Genomic DNA, 21,476 nt, shown 5'->3' on the forward strand with positions numbered 1-21,476 from the left:
TATCCATTGAATGTTTTCAGTGACTGACTAACAACACCAGGAGACTAGACAATCGCCCATTATCTCAAGATGCTCTCAATGAACAGTTAGTTAAGAGTTATACACCAAAGAACTATGATATTTACCTATAGTTATAGGTACAGTTACAGATATTTATTTCAAAAACCAAAAGACTAGGCAATCGCCCATTATCCATTGAATGTTCTCAGTGACTGACTAACAACACCAGGAGACTAGACAATCGCCCATTATCTCAAGATGCTCTCAACGAACAGTTAGTTAAGAGTTATACACCAAAGAACTATAATATTATCTATAGTTATCGGTACAGTTACAGATATTTATTTAAACAACCAAAAGACTAGGCAATCGCCTATCGATTGAATGTTCTCAGTGACTGACTAACAACACCAGGAGACTAGACAATCGCCCATTATCTCAAGATGCTCTCAATGACAGTTAGTTAAAATAATTAATTATCTATCCCAGATTTAATAAACAAGAAAGTGTAATTATTGAGTTGGATCCCAAAACTTTACTTTAGTGTAATTTAAATTGGATAACCTATTAATATAGAAAGGTCGCAGAGGAAGCTCAAGACAATCGTCCATTTACCTCTCAGTGCTGTCCAAAATGTAAGAAAAATATTCAATACAACGTTATAACTGCGAAGTTTAGCTCGATCAGCTGATTGCCGTCAAAATTTGGATCCCACTGTTTACAACTGACGTAACAGTTCTATTTATACCCCAACATTGACGTCACTGGTCATTTTTTAATCTCTAGGATGACGTCAAATATAATCTCAAGAAAACACCATAAGGTTTTACAATAAACAACGGATACACAAATCAACAGATATCTGAACATATATTCCTAATATCAATGTTAATTATTATTCATAACATTAATTAAAACAATAACATCGTTTTCACAGGTTAAGCGATAACACTACGGTTCTGGTCTATTAACCAACAGTGCTTTACAGCAAACCGGAAATAGTTCGTCTCGTGCATTTCCGCTCGCAAAGCAGACGACATTTAACAAGAAATACTTAAGTTTTTGTGTGAAATAACTCAAATATTAATATTCAGTTAAGTATTTACTGAACTATAATTACACATAATTTAATCGCGGACATAGGCCTGTCCATCTACACGTTAATTACTTCAAATCAAGGAAGACATAAAAAAGGTAAACGTCACGTTTTAACATAGCTGACCACGGTGAAACATTGAAATTTAATTTTAAAGGATCATGCTCTTTGAAACAATTAATTTCACAACACTGATAAGCTAGCGTAGTGAAACCAATGCGGAGCGCGGCGTCATATATGCACCAAACGTAATTGGAGTTTCTGTTCTATATGCTTAAATAATAAAAGTATTCCATGGGATGCCGCTTTAAACATTGCAGCAAACTCAGGAATGTCCCTTTAAGATGACTCTAATAGTACTTCATCAGGGAATTATCAGATCGGATAAAAAGGAACATAAATATGTATTAACTATTGACAATTGTACGGGCAATCGTTCCAGTAAATAGAGCCCCGGATAATGTTGATTAAACACGTGTAACCACAACCTTCAGTCGATAAAATTACCAGTAGCTAGTCGTTATCAGTGTTGGTTCAATCGAACGAAATCCAAAGAAAATCCCAATAAATGTAAATAATTGATAAGTTGATGAATCTATTGAATGCAAACAGTTTTTTTCTTCCAGGTTGGTTTCTTCCGTACAATATAATAGGGCACATGATGTAATTAAACAATATTCTGGCTTTACTAAAATTTTATTGTTTCATGAAGCTTACAAGCAGTTCATTTCATTTCAACTTATTATCGTGCTTATATCCAACGTTCAAGCATGCTGTCCTGGGCACACACGTCAGCTATCTGGGCTGTCTGTCCAGAACAGTGGGTTAGTTGTTAGAGGTTAGTGAGAGAGAAAAGGGTGTAGTGGTCTTACACCTACCCACTGAGTTGTTAAAATTCGCTCTGAGTGGGAGCCGGTACCGGGCTCCGAACTCTGTACCTACCAGCTGAGCCTTATTTCAGATGGCTTAACCACGACACTACTGAGGCCGGTCACGTACAAGCTGATTTGTTTCGTTAAAAAAGAAAAGGAAAAAGAAGAAGAAAACAAATAACAACAAGAGCAAACAGATAATAATAATAATAATAATAATAATAATAAGAAGAAGAAGAAGAAGAAGAAGAAGAAGAAGAAGAAGAATGAAAATAAATAGATAAATAAATAAACAGACAAGCAACTATTACGACTAACACAACCAACACCAACTATTACTGCTACTGCTACTACTGTTACTACTGCTACTGCTACTACTACTACCTTACTACTACTACCACTACTACTACTACTACTACTACTACTACTACTACTACTACTACTACTACTACTACTACTACTACTACTACTGCTACACTACCGTTACTGCCACTACTACTACACTACTGATATTACTACTGCTACTGCTGCTGCTGTTGCTGTTGTTAATGCTACTTCTGCTACTACTGCTGCTGTTACTACAACTACTACAACTAATATTACTCTTACTGTTACTACTAATACTATGACAACTACTGCTACTGCTGCTACCGCTGCTGTTTCTGCTACTATTACTATTACTGCTACTGCTACTACTACTACTGTTACTTCTGCTACTGCTGCTACTACTACTATTGCTACTACTACTACAACTACTGCTGCTGCTGCTGCTGCTACTACTACTGCTACTACTGCTGCTGCTACCACTGCCATTCACACTACTCCTGCAGCTACTTCTACTACTACCGCTGCTGCTGCTACTACCACTACTGCTACTACTACTACTACTACTGCTGCTGCTGCTGCTTTTGCTGCTACTACTACTAATGCTGCTAATGCTACTACTACTACTGCTGCTACTACTACTACTACTAATAATACTGCTGCTGCTACTACTACTACTACTACTAATACTGCTGCTACTACTACTACTACTACTGGTGCTGCTTCTGCGACTACTACTACTACTACTACTACTACTACTACTACTACTACTACTACTGCTGCTGCTGCTGCTGCTGCTGCTACTACTACTACTACTACTACTACTACTACTGGTGCTGCTTCTGCTACTACTACTACTGGTGCTGCTGCTACTACTACTACTACTGCTGCTGCTAATACTACTGCTGCTGCTGCTGCTGCTGCTACTACTACTACTACTACTACTACTACTACTACTACTACTACTACACTACTATTACTACTACTACTGCTGCTGCTACTACTACTACAACTACTACTGCTGCTACTACTACTACTACTACTACTACTGGTGCTGCTACTACTACTACTGCTGCTGCTGCTGCTACAACTACTACTGCTGCTGCTGCTGCTGCTACTGCTACTACTACTGCTGCTGCTGCTGCTTCTGCTACTACTACTGCTGCTGCTGCTGCTACTATTACTACTGCTGCTACTAGTACTACTACTACTACTACTACACTACTACTACTACTGCCATTCATACTACTACTACTGCCATTCATACTACTACTACTGCTGCTGATGCTACTACTACTACTACTACTACTACTGCTACTGCTGCTGCTGCTACTACTACTGCTGTTGCTGCTGCTACTACTACTACTACACTACTATTACTACTACTACTGCCATTCATACTAATACTAGTGCCATTCATACTACTACTACTGCCATTCATACTACTACTGCTGCTGATGCTACTACTACTACTACTACTGCTGCTGCTGCTGCTGCTGCTGCTGCTGCTGCTACTACTACTGCTGCGACTACTACTACTACTATTGCTGCTGCTACTACTACTACTGATGCTGCTGCTGCTATTACTACTACTGCTGCTGCTGCTGCTGCTGCTACTACTACTACTGCTGCTGCTGCTGCTGCTGCTGCTACTACTACTACTACTACTACTACTACTACTGCCATTCATACTACTACTACTACTACTGCTGCTGATGCTACTACTACTACTACTACTGTTGCTGCTGCTGCTACTACTACTACTGCTGCTGCTACTACTACTGCTACTACTACTATTGCTGCTGCTGCTACTACTGCCATTCATACTACTACTACTACTACTGCTGCTGCTACTACTACTACTACTGCTACTATTGCTGCTGCTGTTACTACTGCCATTCATACAAATACTATACTACTACTACTACTACTACTACCACTGCTACTACTGCTGTTGCTGCTACTACTGCTACTATACTACTACTACTACGACTGCTACTGATATTACTATGACTACTATTTCTGCCACTATTCTACTACTACAATTACTACTACTACTACTAGTTACTACTACTACTACTACTACTACTACTACTACTACTACTACCACTACAAACATCATTAGTACCATTACTACTATTACTACAACTACTGCTTCCACTACTACTACTACCATTACTTCGACTAGAATGTATACTGCGACTACTACTAGCAGTACTACTACTAGTACTAATATACTACTACTATCAGTAGTTTGTCAGAGGATCGATTCTCCACGGTGTACTGGATTCTTTCCTCGACACACTACATCAAAGGTCATGGTATGTACTGCCATATCTATGGGGAAGTGCATATGACATAGTCCTTGCTGCTTTTCGGAAGGTCAAAGCTGGATTTATTTAGCGACACAAATAGAGCGCATTGGTTTATTAAAGCCGCACACCCTAGTTCCATCCAGCGAAAATAAATTATAATTTGGTTAATCTACAAACCTGTAACACACTTAGATCACGTTTTTATCAAATGGAGTGAAAAAGCAGGTTTTATATCGATAAATACCATGGGAATCCCCATGTCCCAATTGCTTGAAATAATTTTGAAAGTTAGTATTCTGATGTCACCGGTAGAAGCACAACAATGCCTACGTCACGACAAATTTCACAGACTTGGGGTGCGTTCGTTTCACCTCTCCTGGACATGTTTCAACTTCTGTCCTGGTTGTATCCCCTCTCCAGATATCGTAAGACTTAGCAAAATTATTGGTTTTAAGGGTTTGTAACGTTTTGTATTGAGACACTTGTCTGAACTTTATTGTTACTGAAAATGTTCACGTACTGTGAAGAAAAATCTCACAAATGAACAACAACAAATCGGATGTTGATTGCGCGAACCGTGCACGAGAAAACAAACCGAACCAAAATGATAACGGTCACGTGATATACCAACGTCTGTGACATTAAAAATAGATTGGACCTCGCTTGCTTAACGTTTTTTTCTCGACAACACGTTTTGTGAAAAAAACGCAAAAAATGCATTTCGTGGTTTTACAAACATCAGGATTACCAAAAAAGCACTTCAGGTGAATGGAAATGTGTATTCTAAATAATAAAATGTAAGTAAAGTGCAATTTTATTTGTGAAAAATGGGGTTTAATAGCGAAAAACAACGCCGTAATGGTTAACAAATAAACGTCACTAGGGTGTGTCCCTTTAATCATCGTCTATTGGATAATATTTTAGATGAAGAAAAAAAATGTCATTACTTTTAAGCCACCGGGTATCTTTAAAATTACAGCCACAACTTGCTATCTTATTGTATTACGTCGTCAAAGATTTGTATACATTCAGACATATACATATTTTAGGGTTTTCAGTTTAACGTCTTGTAAATACAATATTTTAAAAATGTTTCTAATAGTCTTTTAATATCTTTAAAGTCTCTCATAACTCCATAGGAATGGCTTGTGTACTTTTACTACTGCATTATTGTAACATTACTGTTTTTTTATTATTATTATTTTAATCTGTACAAAAGGTGAGACGTAAATAAAGAATTTGTCCGTCTGTCTGTGTGGATGGAGATGACTGGTTCGGAAGTCGGTGTTCTTATTAACCATCATAATAGCCACATGTTAGACACTACTGTTAAAGGGACATTCCTGAGTTTGCTGAAATGTTTAAGATGTTATCGACTAACATATTCTTTTTAACGAATCTTCTTCTTTTTTCTGCATACAATATTATTGTCTGTATATTAAACGTTTTTCTATTCGTTCTAATATTTGTACTAGGTTAAATTTTATTTTGTTATCTAAAATATGTTTTTGTTTTCGTACTTACCAAATTATATGAATGAATGAATGAATAAATGTTTAATGACACCCCATCACGAAAATTGCATCGGCTATTGGGTGTCAAACTATGGTAAAGGCAAATCTAAAGAGATGACCAACATCAATATAAAAATTCAACAGTTAAATAAAAACACAATGTAAAGAACTGTGCAAAAATACAAATATCACAGATAGGTAATATTAAAATGTAGAATAAAAGTCAGTATCACGTAAACATTGTAAAACAAATTGTGACCAAAAATATATTTTCTAGCTTCATTCAGATGCTTACACTCCACCAAAATGTGACGAACCGTCAGAATACTCTGACAATGCACACACTGAGGTGGAGGATCTTTCTTCAAGATAAATGAATGGGTCGAGTATGTATGAAGACAAAATCCAGTTTGGGCCTCTTACAAATATTATGACGACCAGATACACATTGAATATACAAACACTGATATTCTAAACAAGAAAATATATATTAATATGTAAGTTTAACCGTAGCAATATGTTATTGGTGGGAAGCATCTTACAATGTAGCAAACTCAGGAATGTCCCTTTAAAATTTATTTTTAACGACATCTCTAAATATAGTACTAAACCAAATAACATCCAGCTGGATCCAACTTTTGATAGACCAGTTAGTACTATGTCATTGGTGATAGTGTTTGTTGTGAAAAAAATGCTGGTTCATCTGGCCAGTAACTTCCTGTAATTTAATTTGAACTAGTGTCGATGCACCAACTGACATTGTGCTTGAAGCATGTACGGGGTTCTACTAAAATAACATGACAGTTTTTGTGCGGAACTAGGATAGTCATAGACGCTACCGGTTATGTCTGAAATGAGCAGCTTAACCCCGGGGTTTTTTCTGATTTACTTTAAGGGTGAGGGGTGGTATTATTTATATCCATAGTTTATATGTCGATTGACATGCTGGATGTAAGAGTTTTAGCCACATATGTTACTATTGTCTATGTTATTTGATTTGCTGGTATAGGTATACACCCTATATAATAGTGATGTATTACCTATCGCCTAAATGGAATGCATGTTTAACGACACCCCAGCACAAAAATGCACATCGGTTAATGAGAGTTAGAAAAGGTAAGTATATGGAAATATTATTTTTATAATTATGTAAAACCACAGTGTTTAGAGCTGTGGGGAAAAGTATAATACAATACAAACATCACGATAAGTATATCTTAAAACGATGTATAGAAATCAAAGTGTTTTAAAAACTTTAAAATTAATTCTAGGTGGAATTTAAAAGATTCCAACACATTTATGATGCTAAATATATCATTAGAAATGTTTTGTAATATGTCCCTTTCCACCCAGAAGTAACATTTAGTAATTATGTCATACAGTATTCGAGGAAACACTCTACATGTTTCCGTTAGCAAGACAGTTTAAAGTCTGTTTTGTTTAACACACCACTGGAGCACATTGATTAATTAATAATCGGCTATTGGTTGTCAAACATTTGGTAATTCTGACACGTAGTCATCAGAAGCAACCCGCTACACTTTTTTCCAAATGCAGCAAAGGATATTTTATATGCAACATCCCATAGACAGGATAACACATACCACGGTTTTTGATATACCAGTCGTGGTGCTCTGGGTGGAACGAGAAACAGCCCAATGGGTATCGATCACAAACTGACCGTATGTCAAGCGAGCGCTTTACCACTGTGATATATCCCTCCCTGCATTAGCAAGAATGTCATTTGCATTTTCCCACAGACAGACATATACCAGTCGTGGGCCATTGACTGAGACGAGACAAACACCCAGTTAAAGAACTTCAGGCTAGCACTCTAGATCCCGCCCCCAAGTTAGATACCGATACAGCTCAATTAGAATATACATTTCCATTCACCTGAAGTGTTTTTTGATAATCCTGGTTTTTGTAATACCACAAAATGCATTTTTCGTATTTCTTAAAAACTTTTAGAGGGGATCTTCCCGTTTCAACGTCACAGACGTTGGTATACCACGTGTCCGTTATCATTCCAGCAATGGAGTGAATGGGCACACTGTCCAGGACTTACTCCACCTGTGCCATTTGCTGAAATTACTAATTACTAGCCAAATACGAGTAAAAAAAATCACACGTGCCTGTAACAATTGTGGTTCAAAGTTAAATATTTTGTGTCATGATTTGTTGTCGTCTGCTTTGTGAGGTCCCATCCTCCTACACAAATGTTTTTGTAAATAATTTCTGTTTGGTTCCACGTAAGAAGAAAAGTAAAAGTGTTTTGGAAATAACAATATCGTCAACGTCCCTAACTGCGTTATGCTTCCAACTCAGTTTGGTTTGTTTTCTCGTGCACGGTTCGCGCAATCAACATCCGATTTGTTGTCGTTTGATTGTCGTTAATTTGTGAGGTTTTTCTTCACAGTTCGTGAACATTTTCATTAACAATAAAGTTCAGACAAGTAAGTATCTCAATACAAAACGTTACAAACCCTTAAAACCAATAATTGTGCTAAGTCGTACGATATCTGGAGAGGGGATACAACCTTGGGGGTGGGGTGGGGGATAAGCTATATCGTTACCTTTATTTAAATAGTGTAGGACAAAAAAGAAACCTTACATTTTCGTCCTGGGGAGGGGAAGTGCGTCCCCACCCCTGGTTCCTACGGACTGTACTACTATTACTACTACTACTACTACTACTACTACTACTACTACTACTACTACTACTACTAACAATAATAAACGGTGCATCTAATTGTAATAACAATAGGTCAGGCACTAGTACCCGATGCCGAATAGCAAATGTAAGCTAATTGCGGTTTATACAAAATATATATAATTTATTATTTCAAACACTGTAGTATAATCAACATGGTCAATGACGGACTATCATTGTCGTCTTATTCCCATTCAAGTATCATGATTGCTGCAGCAGCTACTTCCTCAATAGAAGCAGCCATGTTCGTGAAGTAACTTCCTGTTCCAAGCTCATTCCTTTCGCTGTTCAGGACAGAACAGTTGGAACACGTCCAAGAGAGGTGAAAGGAACGCACCCCAAGTCTGTGTGCACTCTGGGACATTTATCGTGACGTACGCATTTCTGTGCTTCGAGCGACATCTACCGGTGACATAAGAATACTAACTTTCAAAATTATTTCATGTAATTGGGTCACGGGGATTCCCATGGTATTTATCGATATAAAACCTGCTTTTTCACTCTATTTTATAAAAACGTGATCTAAGTGTGTTACAGGTTTGTAGATTAACCAAAATTTTCGCGGGCTGAAACTAGGGCGTGCGACTTTAACACTCGATTTTAGTTTTTATCAATGTTTGCTCGAATCTATATGTAAATATTGGTTTTCACCGGTCCATTCAACAGCGTACGAAGGTCCTGACAATGGAAATAATACAAGAAAATGATACACTAAACGATATTCACCGTCCATCGTTATTTCATGGCAAACAGTTACAAGATGTGGTGGGCTTAAACAACAGTCAAACTACTTTCAAATCAGCTAATATTATTTCTGATTTTGACTGACGTCTAATATCTCTTTAAAGTTGACGATGGAAATGTCAGTAAATAAAACTTTAATGAGAAAATCAACGTGTCTTTTAGCTCTTTTATTTAACATAAATATTGGAGTTTTTGCCGGAAATAGCTGTGGTTCGAAAACATTTCGAATATTGCCGTTGTACAACAACCTGAAACCTGTGGAAGTTCCAGCGAAGGAACTGAATGTCGCCAGTAGAATAGAATGTTCTACAAAGTGTTATCATGCAGGTGCATGCACGGGGTTTTTCTTCCACACGGTTGATGGCTTATGTTCTCTGTACAAGGCAAGATTCCATTCAATGTCATTTGTGAAAAAAACGGAAACACAAGCATACGGTAAACTAGCTTAGTTTGGATTGTTTTTGGTTTTTTAGTCCAGTGACCTGATTAATTGATATCTAATTTTCTAAGATATCAAATTCTGGAAGTATATGACCTGAAAAATATCACATTGTTTTATAATAACAATATGTAATTACAATAAATACTTACCTAATATATCATATAATAGCTAGCATATCCAGTGTAATCAAAGTATGTGATATTTTTCAGATCACATACTTTGAGAATTTGATATCTTTGCAAATTAGATGCAAATGGATAGAGTTTACGACACTACGTTTACTGGCATTTAGCAAATATACTTCGACGGCACTCCAACAGAGACAGACAGACAGAGAGACACAGAGAGAGAGAGAGAGAGAGAGAGAGAGAGAGAGAGAGAGAGAGAGAGAGAGAGAGAGAGAGAGAGAGAGAGAGAGAGAGAGAGAGGTCATTGTCAATGTTTCTAATTTCTTGAAATGTGTGTATTTACTATTGTTTATTATAGAACATGTGCTTGGTGTTCCATCTGACTGCTATGACGTCATGATGCAAGGAGGTGATACTAGTGGACTTTACACTGTTGTACCAGGTGACAATGGATCACCAATCAGTGTATACTGTGAACTATCGTCCACTGATGGAGGTTGGCTGGTAAGTAGGCTACATTTGAAATGGTACATTTTACTTAAACATTTCATTACTTTCGTTACTAGTTCTACCAAAAATGTCCACTGCATCAGTGTCAGTGTAATGTTCATGCGTATTATTATTATTATTATTATTATTATTATTATTAATTATTTAAATTAAAATTACAATTACTACCGATAATATTATTGATTTCAGCTTTCATCAGTTCCAATGTAATGTCCATCTGCATTTTCGAATAGCCGTTTATTATAATTATTTCTTTAATATATTATTATTGTTGTTATTATTATTATTATTAATAATAAAAACAGTAGTAGTAGTAGTAGTGTCTGCATTTATGGATATCAGTTTATTATAATTATTTCTTTAATATGTTATTAGTAGTAGTAGTAGAAGTAGTAGTAGTAACAGAAGCAGCACCAGCAACAGCAGCAGTAGTAGTAGTTGTAGTAATAATAGTAGTAATTAGTGTTATTATTAGTAGTAGTAATTGTAGTAGTAGTGGTAGTAGTAGTAGTGCTAGTAGTAGTAGTAATAGTGGTAGAAGGTAGTAGTAGTAGTGCTAGTAGTAGTAGTAGTAGCAGTATTTGTAGTAGTAGTAGTAGTAGTAGTAGTGGTAGCTGTTGTTGTTGTTGTAGTAGTAGTAGTACTAATAATAGTAGTAGTAGTAATTATTGTTTTTATTACTGGTGTTATTATTATCATCATGATCATCACAAATGTCGTTATCATTATTAGGTTATCCAAAGACGGACAGATGGATCGGAAGATTTCTACAGAACTTGGAATGAATACAGAGACGGATTTGGAGATTTGAGTAACGAGTTCTGGTTAGGTAAATGAAGTTTATTGTTCTTCATAGTAGTATCACAGTGGAAGATTTACAACTATATTCAAATGTACTTTATCTATTTTTAGCGTTCATATACGATTCAATTAATTGTTAGGGTGTCACCTGTCGATTATGCAATAACTTAGACTTTAGTTACCTAGGGGCTAGCAATGAGACAATTAGTTTGAAACTAAATCACTGCAATCAAGACACTACGGACTTTTTAATTGATGCCCCCAGCTAATACCCGGTCTGTCAACAATTAAGTATTACTTTTTACGTCGGCAGTTAACTATTATAATTTATCATGTGACACAATTCACAAAGAGGTCTTACTCTGGGTACGTGCCTAGGAAAATGCTATTTACGGGAAATAAATACCTAAGGAACATTAAGACGTAACCATTTTAGACGAGTCTTATAAAAGAAAACACAGAAAGAGACGGAAGAATATATAGAGACCTAGAGATAGAGACCTAGAGAAAGAGACCGGGAAGGTTGGACCCAAAGGGGAGACCCTTGAGGTCTCAGTAACAATGTCAACTCTATCAGGAGACCTGTGTGTCATTCACCTAAGAGCTCTGACTTGTATATTATCTGTATCACCATGTTATTAATTTATTAATAATGTTTCATGTTTGGAAAGTAAAATACAAGAACCTACATCACCAACTTGAGACTTATGTTACTTCATTAACATTCGTAAATTACGCTGTGTTAAATGGTGGAGATGCAGGGCAATTCACTAAGAAAAAAACTACGCTGTGTTGGTAGCTTGATAAATAAACTAACAGGCAAAAGAAACTTATCACCTTGTTCAGTAGGTCCATAAACAAAAACCAAGACAGATGTGATCTATATGATGATTATTTTACTGAAAGGAATAATTTTCCAATGTCTTTACAAAAAAACATTGCCATATCGATAGTGCACTTGCCATAAGGCCGAGCGAAAGAGACATGGGGTCAAAATTAAAAATTACACAGAGTACCTTCAAAAGGTGCTTCTAAAGTCACATCATGGGACAAGACATGTCCTCAGTAGCGTGTGTGACCACCCCTTGCATCAATACACGCCAAAACACGTCTCCTCATGGATGTCGTCAGTCGCCGGATGACGTCAGCATGAATTCTGCGCCAAACAATCCAACAAAACCTGTTAAGCTGCTGTCGATTTGCTGGGGAGGGGGGGGGGGGGGGGGGGGGGGGTACGCGTTGTCTCAGCTGTCGATCAAGATGCTCCCAGAGATGCTCTATGGGATTCATGTCTGGAGAACATGATTGCCAAGGCAATAAGTTGACGTTAACGTTGTTCAGATAATCCTGAACAAGTCTGGCTGTATGAGGTCGTGCATTGTCCTGCTGCAAAAGGGTACCCCTAGGCTGTCGACGCAAGAATGGCGCTACAACAGGTCGTACCACTTCATCCCTGTATCTTTGACCAGACAGATTTCCACGGACGATGAGAAGCCTTGTTGTCCGTTGACCGCAAATACCGCCCCATACCATGACGCCGCCTCCACCAAAAGGGTGCACATCTTGGATGCAGTTTGGCGCCAGTCGCTCTGCCCTACGTCGATAAACACGAACTCGGCCATCATTTCGGAACATGTTGAATCGACTTTCATCCGTGAACAGCACCCTTTCCCAATCACGCCGCTGCCACAGACGTACAGTTCGTGCTCATTGTAATCTGCGTTGACGGTGTAGAGGGGTCAAGGCCATTCCACGGAAGGGGCGGAAAGCTCTGATACCAGCCCTGCGGAGTCGTCGTAAGACTTTTCGTCTGCTGATGGGGTGTCCCAGTGCCGTCGCCGCTGTTGACATCGCCGTCACGAATCGGTTCCGCAAGTGGATTGTCTGGATGTAGCAATCTTCAGCTGGCGTTGTGACCCTTGGTCTTCCCGATCTTGCACGGTCTTGTGCCTGGCCTGTCTGATGATAACGGCTCAACAAGTTGCTGATGGCGGCTTGACTGCAGTTGAAGGTTCTTGCAATCTGCCCCAATATCGGCCATACCGTTAGCTCTGTTGCGTTCTGCTTGGGTAAGTCTCGGCATCTCTCTGATGTTCTTTTTGACACTGCTTCCTCGCTTTGTCCCACACCGGTATTTATGCAACAATCATGCACGAGCATTTCTAACAAATTCAAATTATGCTGTTTTTCACATTTTTCATGACTGCACGAAACTGTGACTTTTCGGAAACACAGGATGTGTTTTGGCGAATGTTTTCTCATTACTTTCAAACTTATTGCAGTATCTTTAATTCAGATAAACTTATTTTAAAAGTGATAAGTTTCTTTTGCCCGTTAGTTTAGAAAGCTGTTACCTCTGTGGGGTCGTGGTTAAAGGGATATTCCTGAGTTTGCTGCAATTTTTAAGATGTTATCGACTAACATAATTTTTAACGATTTACATATCAAATATATTTTTCTGCATAAAATATCAGTGGCTGCATATTAAACGTGTTACTGATCGTTCTAATATATGTACTAGGTTAAATTTCATTTTATTTCCTAATATACATATTTTTCGTACGTACGAAATTATTTGAAGATAAAATCCAGTTTGGGCTTCTTACAAATATTAAGACGACCAAAAACACATTGAATATACAGACACTGATATTCTAAACAAGAAAATATATGTAATATGTAAATTTAATCGTAGAAATATTTTATTAGTCGGAAACATTTTACAATGCAGCAAACTCAGGAATGTCCTTTTAAGTCATCGGACATAAGGCTGGTAGGTACAGGGTTCGCAGCCAAAGCGAGTTTTAACGACTCAGTGGGTAGGTGTAAGACCACTACACCCTCTTTTCTCTCAAGAACCACTAACAACTAAACAACTGTCCTGCACAGACAGCCAGATAGCTGAGGTATGTGTGCCCAGGACAGCGTGCTTGAACCTTAATTGGATATAAGCACGGAAATACGTTGACATGAAATTAAAATAAAGCTTTTAGACATATCAGTGCCTTTCTGGATACACTCGTATCTACCTTCCTCTTCTTTCCAGGCCAAATGTTGATAGTTAGTTGGAGAGGGTTAGTGAGTGAGATGTCGTTTATTTAGTCCTAATATTGAAGTCGGTATTCAATTACCAATCCAGTGTGTAAAACAAAACCATTTGTATTTTTCAAAAGCGCAAATCACAATACTGGGAACAATATCTTGTAAGTCACTGAGATGTCTGCGATTCGATGTAGGGATTAACGTACACATTCAGAGCAAGCTGTTTTATAGCACGCCTGTCATGGGCACAGGGTAGGAACGTTTGGGGTGGGTGGGAGAAGGGACCGCCTGCACTGGCAGATACAAGAGAGCATCAGCAGCCCGACCGGGGTCGGTAGCAGGCGGAGGGTTCGTTTGGGTGCTATCGAATTGGGAATGTCCCGTAGGATTAATGGCAAAGGGAAAATGTGCGCAGTTTGAAAGAAGTTAATTTGGCGCATTTTTTATCGGTCCGCCGAATGGAAAAAGGGGACTGCCATTCGAGAGATAGACGGGCTTTTGTATGGTTACAAGTGAATGAAAGAATGAATGTTTAAAGACATCCCAGCACGAAAAATACATCAACTATCAGGTGTCAAACTATGGTAAGTGGAAAAATAATGGGATAATAAATATCAATATAAAAATTTAAAATTTAAATAAAAAGACATTGCAAAAAACTATGCAAAAAATACAAATATCACAGATAGATAAAAAAAAAAAAAATTGAATACAAGTCAGTATCACGTAAATATTGTAATAAATATTGTAATAAATGTATATTTCCTAGTTTCTTTAAAGGGACATTCCTGACCTTTTTACGATTGTAATTACATACCAAATATATTTTTCTGCTTAAAATATTAGTGGCTGTATATTAAACGTGTTTCTGATCGTTCTAATATTTGTAGTCGGTTAAATTTCATCTTATTTCCTAAAATATGTTTTTTCATACGTACGAAATTATTTAAAGACAAAATCCAGTTGGGGTTTCTTACAAATATTAAGACGACCAGAAAAACATTAAATATATAGACACTGATATTCTGAACTAGAAAATATATTTAATATGTATGTTTAATCGTAGAAATATTTTATTAGTCGGAAACATCTTACGATGCAGCAAACTCAGGAATGTCCCTTTAATACGTACGAAAAAATTTATTTTAGGAAATAAAATGAAATGTAAAGTAACACAAATACTAGAAAGATCAGAAATACGTTTAATATACAACTACTAATATTTTATGCAAACATATATATTTGATATGTAATTACAATCGTTAAAAAGTATCAGTTAGTAGATAACATCTTAAAAATTGCGGCAAACTCAGGAATGTGCCTTTAATTCGGGCAAAAACCAGTCTGCCCCCTACAAAAATGGGAGTCCGTACGCATATCCCAACGTAAAATGAAACATGTCTGCGCTGGACTGCAATCTCCTTGGATATACAGACACTAATATACTAGGCAAGAAATTATATTTAATATATAAAATTGAGCCAAAAATGTTAAATTTGTCGGAAACGTCTTGAATGGTTGAAACTCGTAATATTCTTTATAAGCAAAATGCATAGTGGAATTCATGTTTACACCTATTTTACCTCAGGAAACACACATATACATCGTGCAACCATTCAAGGTCCCCATGATCTGGGAATTGCTTTGAGGAAAATGGCGGATAGTTCTTGTGAACAAAATGCATTATGGAATACATTTTCACTCTCATTTTCCCCCAGGCAACATAGATATCCATCGTCTAACCAGCCAAGCTATCTATGATTCGAGACTTGCAGGGCAATGGCGGAATTCATTTTCACTTCTATTTTCCCTCCCAGGAAACACAAATATTCACCGCATAACCAGCCAAGGTCCGTATGATCTGAGAATTGACTTGGAAGACCGTGACGGAAATGCAACCTACGCTCTGTACAAAAACTTCTCCGTGGCTTCCGAGCAAGACTTCTTCAAACTGAGACTTGGGGCGTTTAGCGGCGATGCTGGTAAGTTAAAGTCCGTGGCTTCCGAGCAAGACTTCTTCAAACTGAGACTTGGGGCGTTTAGCGGCGATGCTGGTAAGTTAAAGTCCGTGGCTTCCGAGCAAGACTTCTTCAAACTGAGACTTGGGGCGTTTAGCGGCGATGCTGGTAAGTTAAAGTCCGTGGCTTCACGAGCACGGATCTTCTTCAAATGAGAGCTTTGGTAATTTTAGCGTCTTGAGAGGTAAGAATAAAGTCCGTGGCTTCCGAGCAAGGGATGTTTTTTCTATCAAACTGAGATAGGGGGCGTTTACCGCAGCGATGATGGTAAGTTAAAGTCCGTGGCTTCCGAGCAATGGACTTACTTCAAACGTAGACTTGGGGACCTTTGTTAGCGGCGATTTGCTGGTCAACTATTTAAAGTCATATATTGCTTCCGAGCAAGACTATCGTCAAGCTGAGACATTGATTTATTGAAGCGGCTATTGGCTGGTAAGTTAAAGTCCGTGGCTATCCGAGCAAGACTTGATCAAACTGAGAGTTGGGGCGTTTAGCGGCGACTATTGGAAGTTAAAGTCCGTGGCTTCCAGCAAGACTTCTTCACACTGAGAGTTGGGGCGTTTAGCGGCGATGCTGGTAAGTTAAAGTCCGTGGCTTCCGAGATTTACTTCTTCAAACTATTGACTTGGGGCGTTTACCACGGCGATGCTGGTAAGTTAAAATTCACTTTGTTCAACAGCATCACTAGAGAACACCGATCATCGGCTATTGAATGTCAAGCATTTGGTAATTTGCACACAATCTTAGAGAGGTAACAAGATACATTTTTTCCATTAGTAGCAAGGGATGCTTTTGTTTAATATACACCATATGTCTCAGATAGGGTAACACATACCGCGGCCTTCGATATATAAGTCCTGGTGTACGTGTTGGAACGAGAAATGGTTACTTTACGGACAAACATACACTTTGACCTTTGTGACCACATTGATTTATTGATCATCGACTATTGGATGTCAAACATTTGGTAATTGGGTTACGTATTGAGAGGAAACCCGCTACATGTTTGTTTTCGTTAGCAGCAAGGGATTGTTTATATGATCCACTTACAGGACAGTGCATACCATGGCTCTTGATTCATCAATCGTGAGTCAAAAGGGATGTTTCTTACGAGTATTCGATCCTTCGTCCCAAGTGGGGGACTAAAAACAATCAGGGAATATATATGTAGATACTAAGAGTATTCGATTCTTCGTCCCAATATATATATATATATATATAAATACATATACATATATATATATATACACACACCAAATACATATATCCCACTCCAGCTATGCGCAATAACCTGGTCAATATTATATATATATATATATAACCTGTGTGTGTCTGTGTGTGTGTGTGTGTGTGTGTGTTCATGTGTGTGTGTGATACTGTTAACAGTACTTCGCGATATATATATTTATTAGACATAGACATGGTCTCAGTTGTGGATATACTTATATATGGTTAATTTTCGTAGTAGGACATATATATCTGTAATACATATCTGTATTTAACACTGAGAAATCAGGAGAGATTTGCAAGCTGAATACGAGTGTGAATTTGTTTATTATGGTGGGGGGGGGGGGGGGGGGGGGGCGGGACGTAGCCCAGTGGTAAAGCGTTTGCTTGATGTGCGGTCGGTCTAGGATCGGTTCTCGTCGATGGGCCCATTGGGCTCTTTCTCATTCCAGCCAGTGCACCACGACTGGTATATCAAAGGCCGTGGTATACGTTATCCTGTCTGTGGGATGGTGCATATAAAAGATACCTTGCTACTAGTTGAAAACTGTAGCGGGTTTCCTCTCTATGACTGTCAAAATGACCATATGATTGACATCCAATAGCCGATGATTAAACAATCAATGTGCTCTAGTGGTGTCGTTAAACTTGTGTCTGTTATGGCAACGGGATGGAATGATTATAGAAAATTCACGAATATGCGCAGTAGTTCTTCTAATAATCATTTTGTCGTATGAAGAGTATAATTTTAGAAAACAATCACGGATATTCACAGCATTTCGTCTGATAATAATTTGGTCATATGAAGTGTATCATTTAAAGGGACATTCCCGAGTTTGCTGTCACTTGTAAGCAAATAAATAAAGTTCCGACAAATATATAAATATTTCTAAACAAAAATGTAAAAACTGTACATACACAAATATATTGTCTACTGAATTTTACTAAAATATGAGTGTCTGTATTATTCTCAAAGATGTATGTCGGCCAAATGTAAGCCACAAACTGGCTTGTTGTCTTCAAATAAGTTTTCGTACGCTTTTAGAAAATAAAATATTTCTATTATTAACCTACTTAAATAAATTTTAGAACGATATCAAAAACACGTTCAAATATGTTTGGCCACTAGTATTTTTATGAAGAAAAATGGATATTTGATATGTAATTACAATCGAAAAAAAAAAAAGAAATAAAATGAATGTTAGTCGATAAAATACTTTAAAATTGCAGCAAACTCAGGAATGTAGTGTTTTAAAAAAAGAAAAAGAATATTCGCAGTAATTTCTTGCCACAATCATTTTGCCATGCAGCAAACATAATCATTTCAGAAAAAAAGAAAAAAAAAATTAGGAATATGCGCAGTATTTCATCCGATAATCATCTTGCCATACGAATATAATCATTTTTGAAAAAAAAAAACACACACACACAACACACGCGCGCACCACCACAAAAACCCCCATAAAAAAGCACACAACCAAACATACGAATATTCGCAGTATTTCTTCTGATATTCATCTTGTCATAGTGAGTTTTATTTTAGAAAACAATCACGAATATGCTCAGTTGTTCTTCTGATAATCATCTTGTCATGCGAAGACTATTATTATACAAAAAAAAAAATCACGAATATGCGCAGTATTTATTCTGACAATCGTCTTGTCATATGAAGAGTTTGATGTTTTCCAGGTGACGGCCTGACTTACCACAAAGGATACAACTTCTCCGCTAAAGACAATGATTTGGATAGTTCAAGCAAGGCCTGCTCCCGCGAGTTCACAGGGGCCTGGTGGTACAACAGCTGCCACGAGTCTAACCTGAATGGACTCTACCTAGCGCCAGGATACGCTTCTTCTAGTCTGAGCTGGAGCAATCGAGGAACGTCCTTTTTCCATCTGCGTAGAGCATCTATGAAGATTAGACCCATGCAGTTCTGAAACTTGGCCACATACCACAATTGCTTACGTTATGTGCTTCTGTATAGCGTTGGTGGTTATATCACTTTTTTTTAAAATTTATTTAGGCAAATTTTTTGCACATTTGCTTGTAGGCACCATGAATGTTTTTTTTGCACATTTGCACACACTAAGCCTGGCCGGACTACACCCTTTTTTCACACAAAACACTAAATGTTTCATGGTCCGGAATTACTACAAACAAGTCTTCAGTGTCAAGAAGTTACACATTTTCGCAAACTACATTCTCTCCCCTGTCAAGTTCTGTCTAATAGCTGTCACTTAAAAGCTGCCTGCCATGCAATAATCACAGTCAAGTAGCAGCGTACTTGCGCGGATCTATTTCCCGTCAACGAAATGGGAAGATAACTGTGATCTGTGGCCTATTGCTACCTGGACGATTTCCGGAATCAGGAGAGTGAAGGGGTGTAAAACCCCTTCTATGGAATTTGGAAATACAAATGTCCCAGGAAAATCTATTGTTTACAAGATGAATAAAACTAATAGTTGCTTTTGTTGTTGTTTGTTTTCTTTTGTTTTTGTCTGGTTTATTATTATTATTATTATTATTATTATGTTTTTAAGTATTATTATTATTATTATTTTTATTATTATTATTATTATGTTTTTAAGTATTATTATTACTATTGTTTGTTATTATTATTATTATTATTATTATTATTATTATTATTTAGTGCGGGATTGGTGGTCTACGTATTCATGAGGAAGATTGTGATATATCTAATGCATTTCAAACCATAATAAAATCAATGCAAGATTTCCATTCAACTTTTTTGTTTTCGAAAACGAGACTTGGGTGAACTTTTATTTTATTATTAATTTAGATATTTTTTATCGTTAATCTATGTTTGTGGACATATTTGTGGCAATAACACACAATGAACATATATATGTTTAAGGGCATTTTGTGGCCCACAAAAATGGTTGAAGGTCTTTTTCCTGCGAGGGGGTTGAGGGTCTTTTTCCTCGGTGGAGCGGGAACGAAAGTTCAACTTCATACACTTCCTAAATAATCCCGGTATTGATAAATGTCATATATACAAAATTAATTATAGTCTGCTTGTGTCACACGGCAACCGATAAATTAGCGTATAGCTCTGTAAAGCGGTAAATCGCTCGCTTGAAGTGCGGTCGGTCTAGGATCGATCTCCATTGGGCTATATCTAGCTCCAGCCAGTGCAAAACGACTGGTATATCCACAGTTGTGGTATGTGCTATGTTATCTGTGAGATGGTGCATATAAAAGATCCCTTGTTACTAATGGAAAAAGGTAGCAGGTTTCCAAATGTTCGACATCCAATAGCCGATGATTAATACTCAATGTGCTCTAGTTGTGTCGTTAAAAAAAGCAAACCGATAGCTTTGTAAATTTGAATAACGTTAAAATTCACATAAAGATATAGTATTATGATTTGAACCCAATTTTGTTTGTTTAGACCACACAACAACAAAAAGCCCCAACATGATTCGCGGCAAATTATAAACAGGTTAAATCTTCTTTCTGATACGTGGGTGAAGGAAGCTGAGGGGACTTTTTTAACGATTGTAATTACATATCTAATATGTTTTTCTGCATACAATATTAGTGGCTGTATATTAAACGTGTTTCTGATCGTTCTAATATTTGTACTAGGTTCCATTTTATTTTATTTCCTAAAATAATTATGTTTTTCATTCGTACGAAATTATTTGAAGACAAAATCCAGTTTGGGATTCTTACAAATATTAAGACGACCAGAGACATATTGAATATA

General features: G+C 37.3%; 1 protein-coding gene across 1 annotated transcript; it reads left to right on the forward strand.

Annotated features, from left to right (window-relative positions):
* Positions 1 to 8,989: 8,989 nt before the first annotated feature.
* Positions 8,990 to 19,732, forward strand: LOC121385996 (fibrinogen-like protein A). The gene is made up of 6 exons (XM_041516790.1): positions 8,990 to 9,087; positions 9,784 to 10,013; positions 10,507 to 10,652; positions 11,391 to 11,487; positions 16,319 to 16,483; positions 19,436 to 19,732. Exons 1-6 carry the CDS (start codon positions 8,990 to 8,992, stop codon positions 19,681 to 19,683), a joined length of 984 nt encoding a protein of 327 aa, XP_041372724.1. The 3' UTR covers positions 19,684 to 19,732.
* Positions 19,733 to 21,476: the final 1,744 nt, after the last annotated feature.

The sequence above is a fragment of the Gigantopelta aegis genome, chromosome 12 (assembly GCF_016097555.1).
Source record: "Gigantopelta aegis isolate Gae_Host chromosome 12, Gae_host_genome, whole genome shotgun sequence".
Classification (NCBI taxonomy): Eukaryota; Metazoa; Mollusca; class Gastropoda; order Neomphalida; family Peltospiridae; genus Gigantopelta; species Gigantopelta aegis.

Bases quoted from the DNA above. Each gene is read 5' to 3' on its own strand.
- LOC121385996 (XM_041516790.1), top strand. From the start codon at position 8,990: ATGGTCAATGACGGACTATCATTGTCGTCTTATTCCCATTCAAGTATC. The intron at 9,088-9,783 runs GTAACTTCCTGT...TGCCGGAAATAG, and splicing joins GAAGCAGCCATGTTCGTGAA to CTGTGGTTCGAAAACATTTC. The intron at 10,653-11,390 runs GTAAGTAGGCTA...TATCATTATTAG, and splicing joins CCACTGATGGAGGTTGGCTG to GTTATCCAAAGACGGACAGA.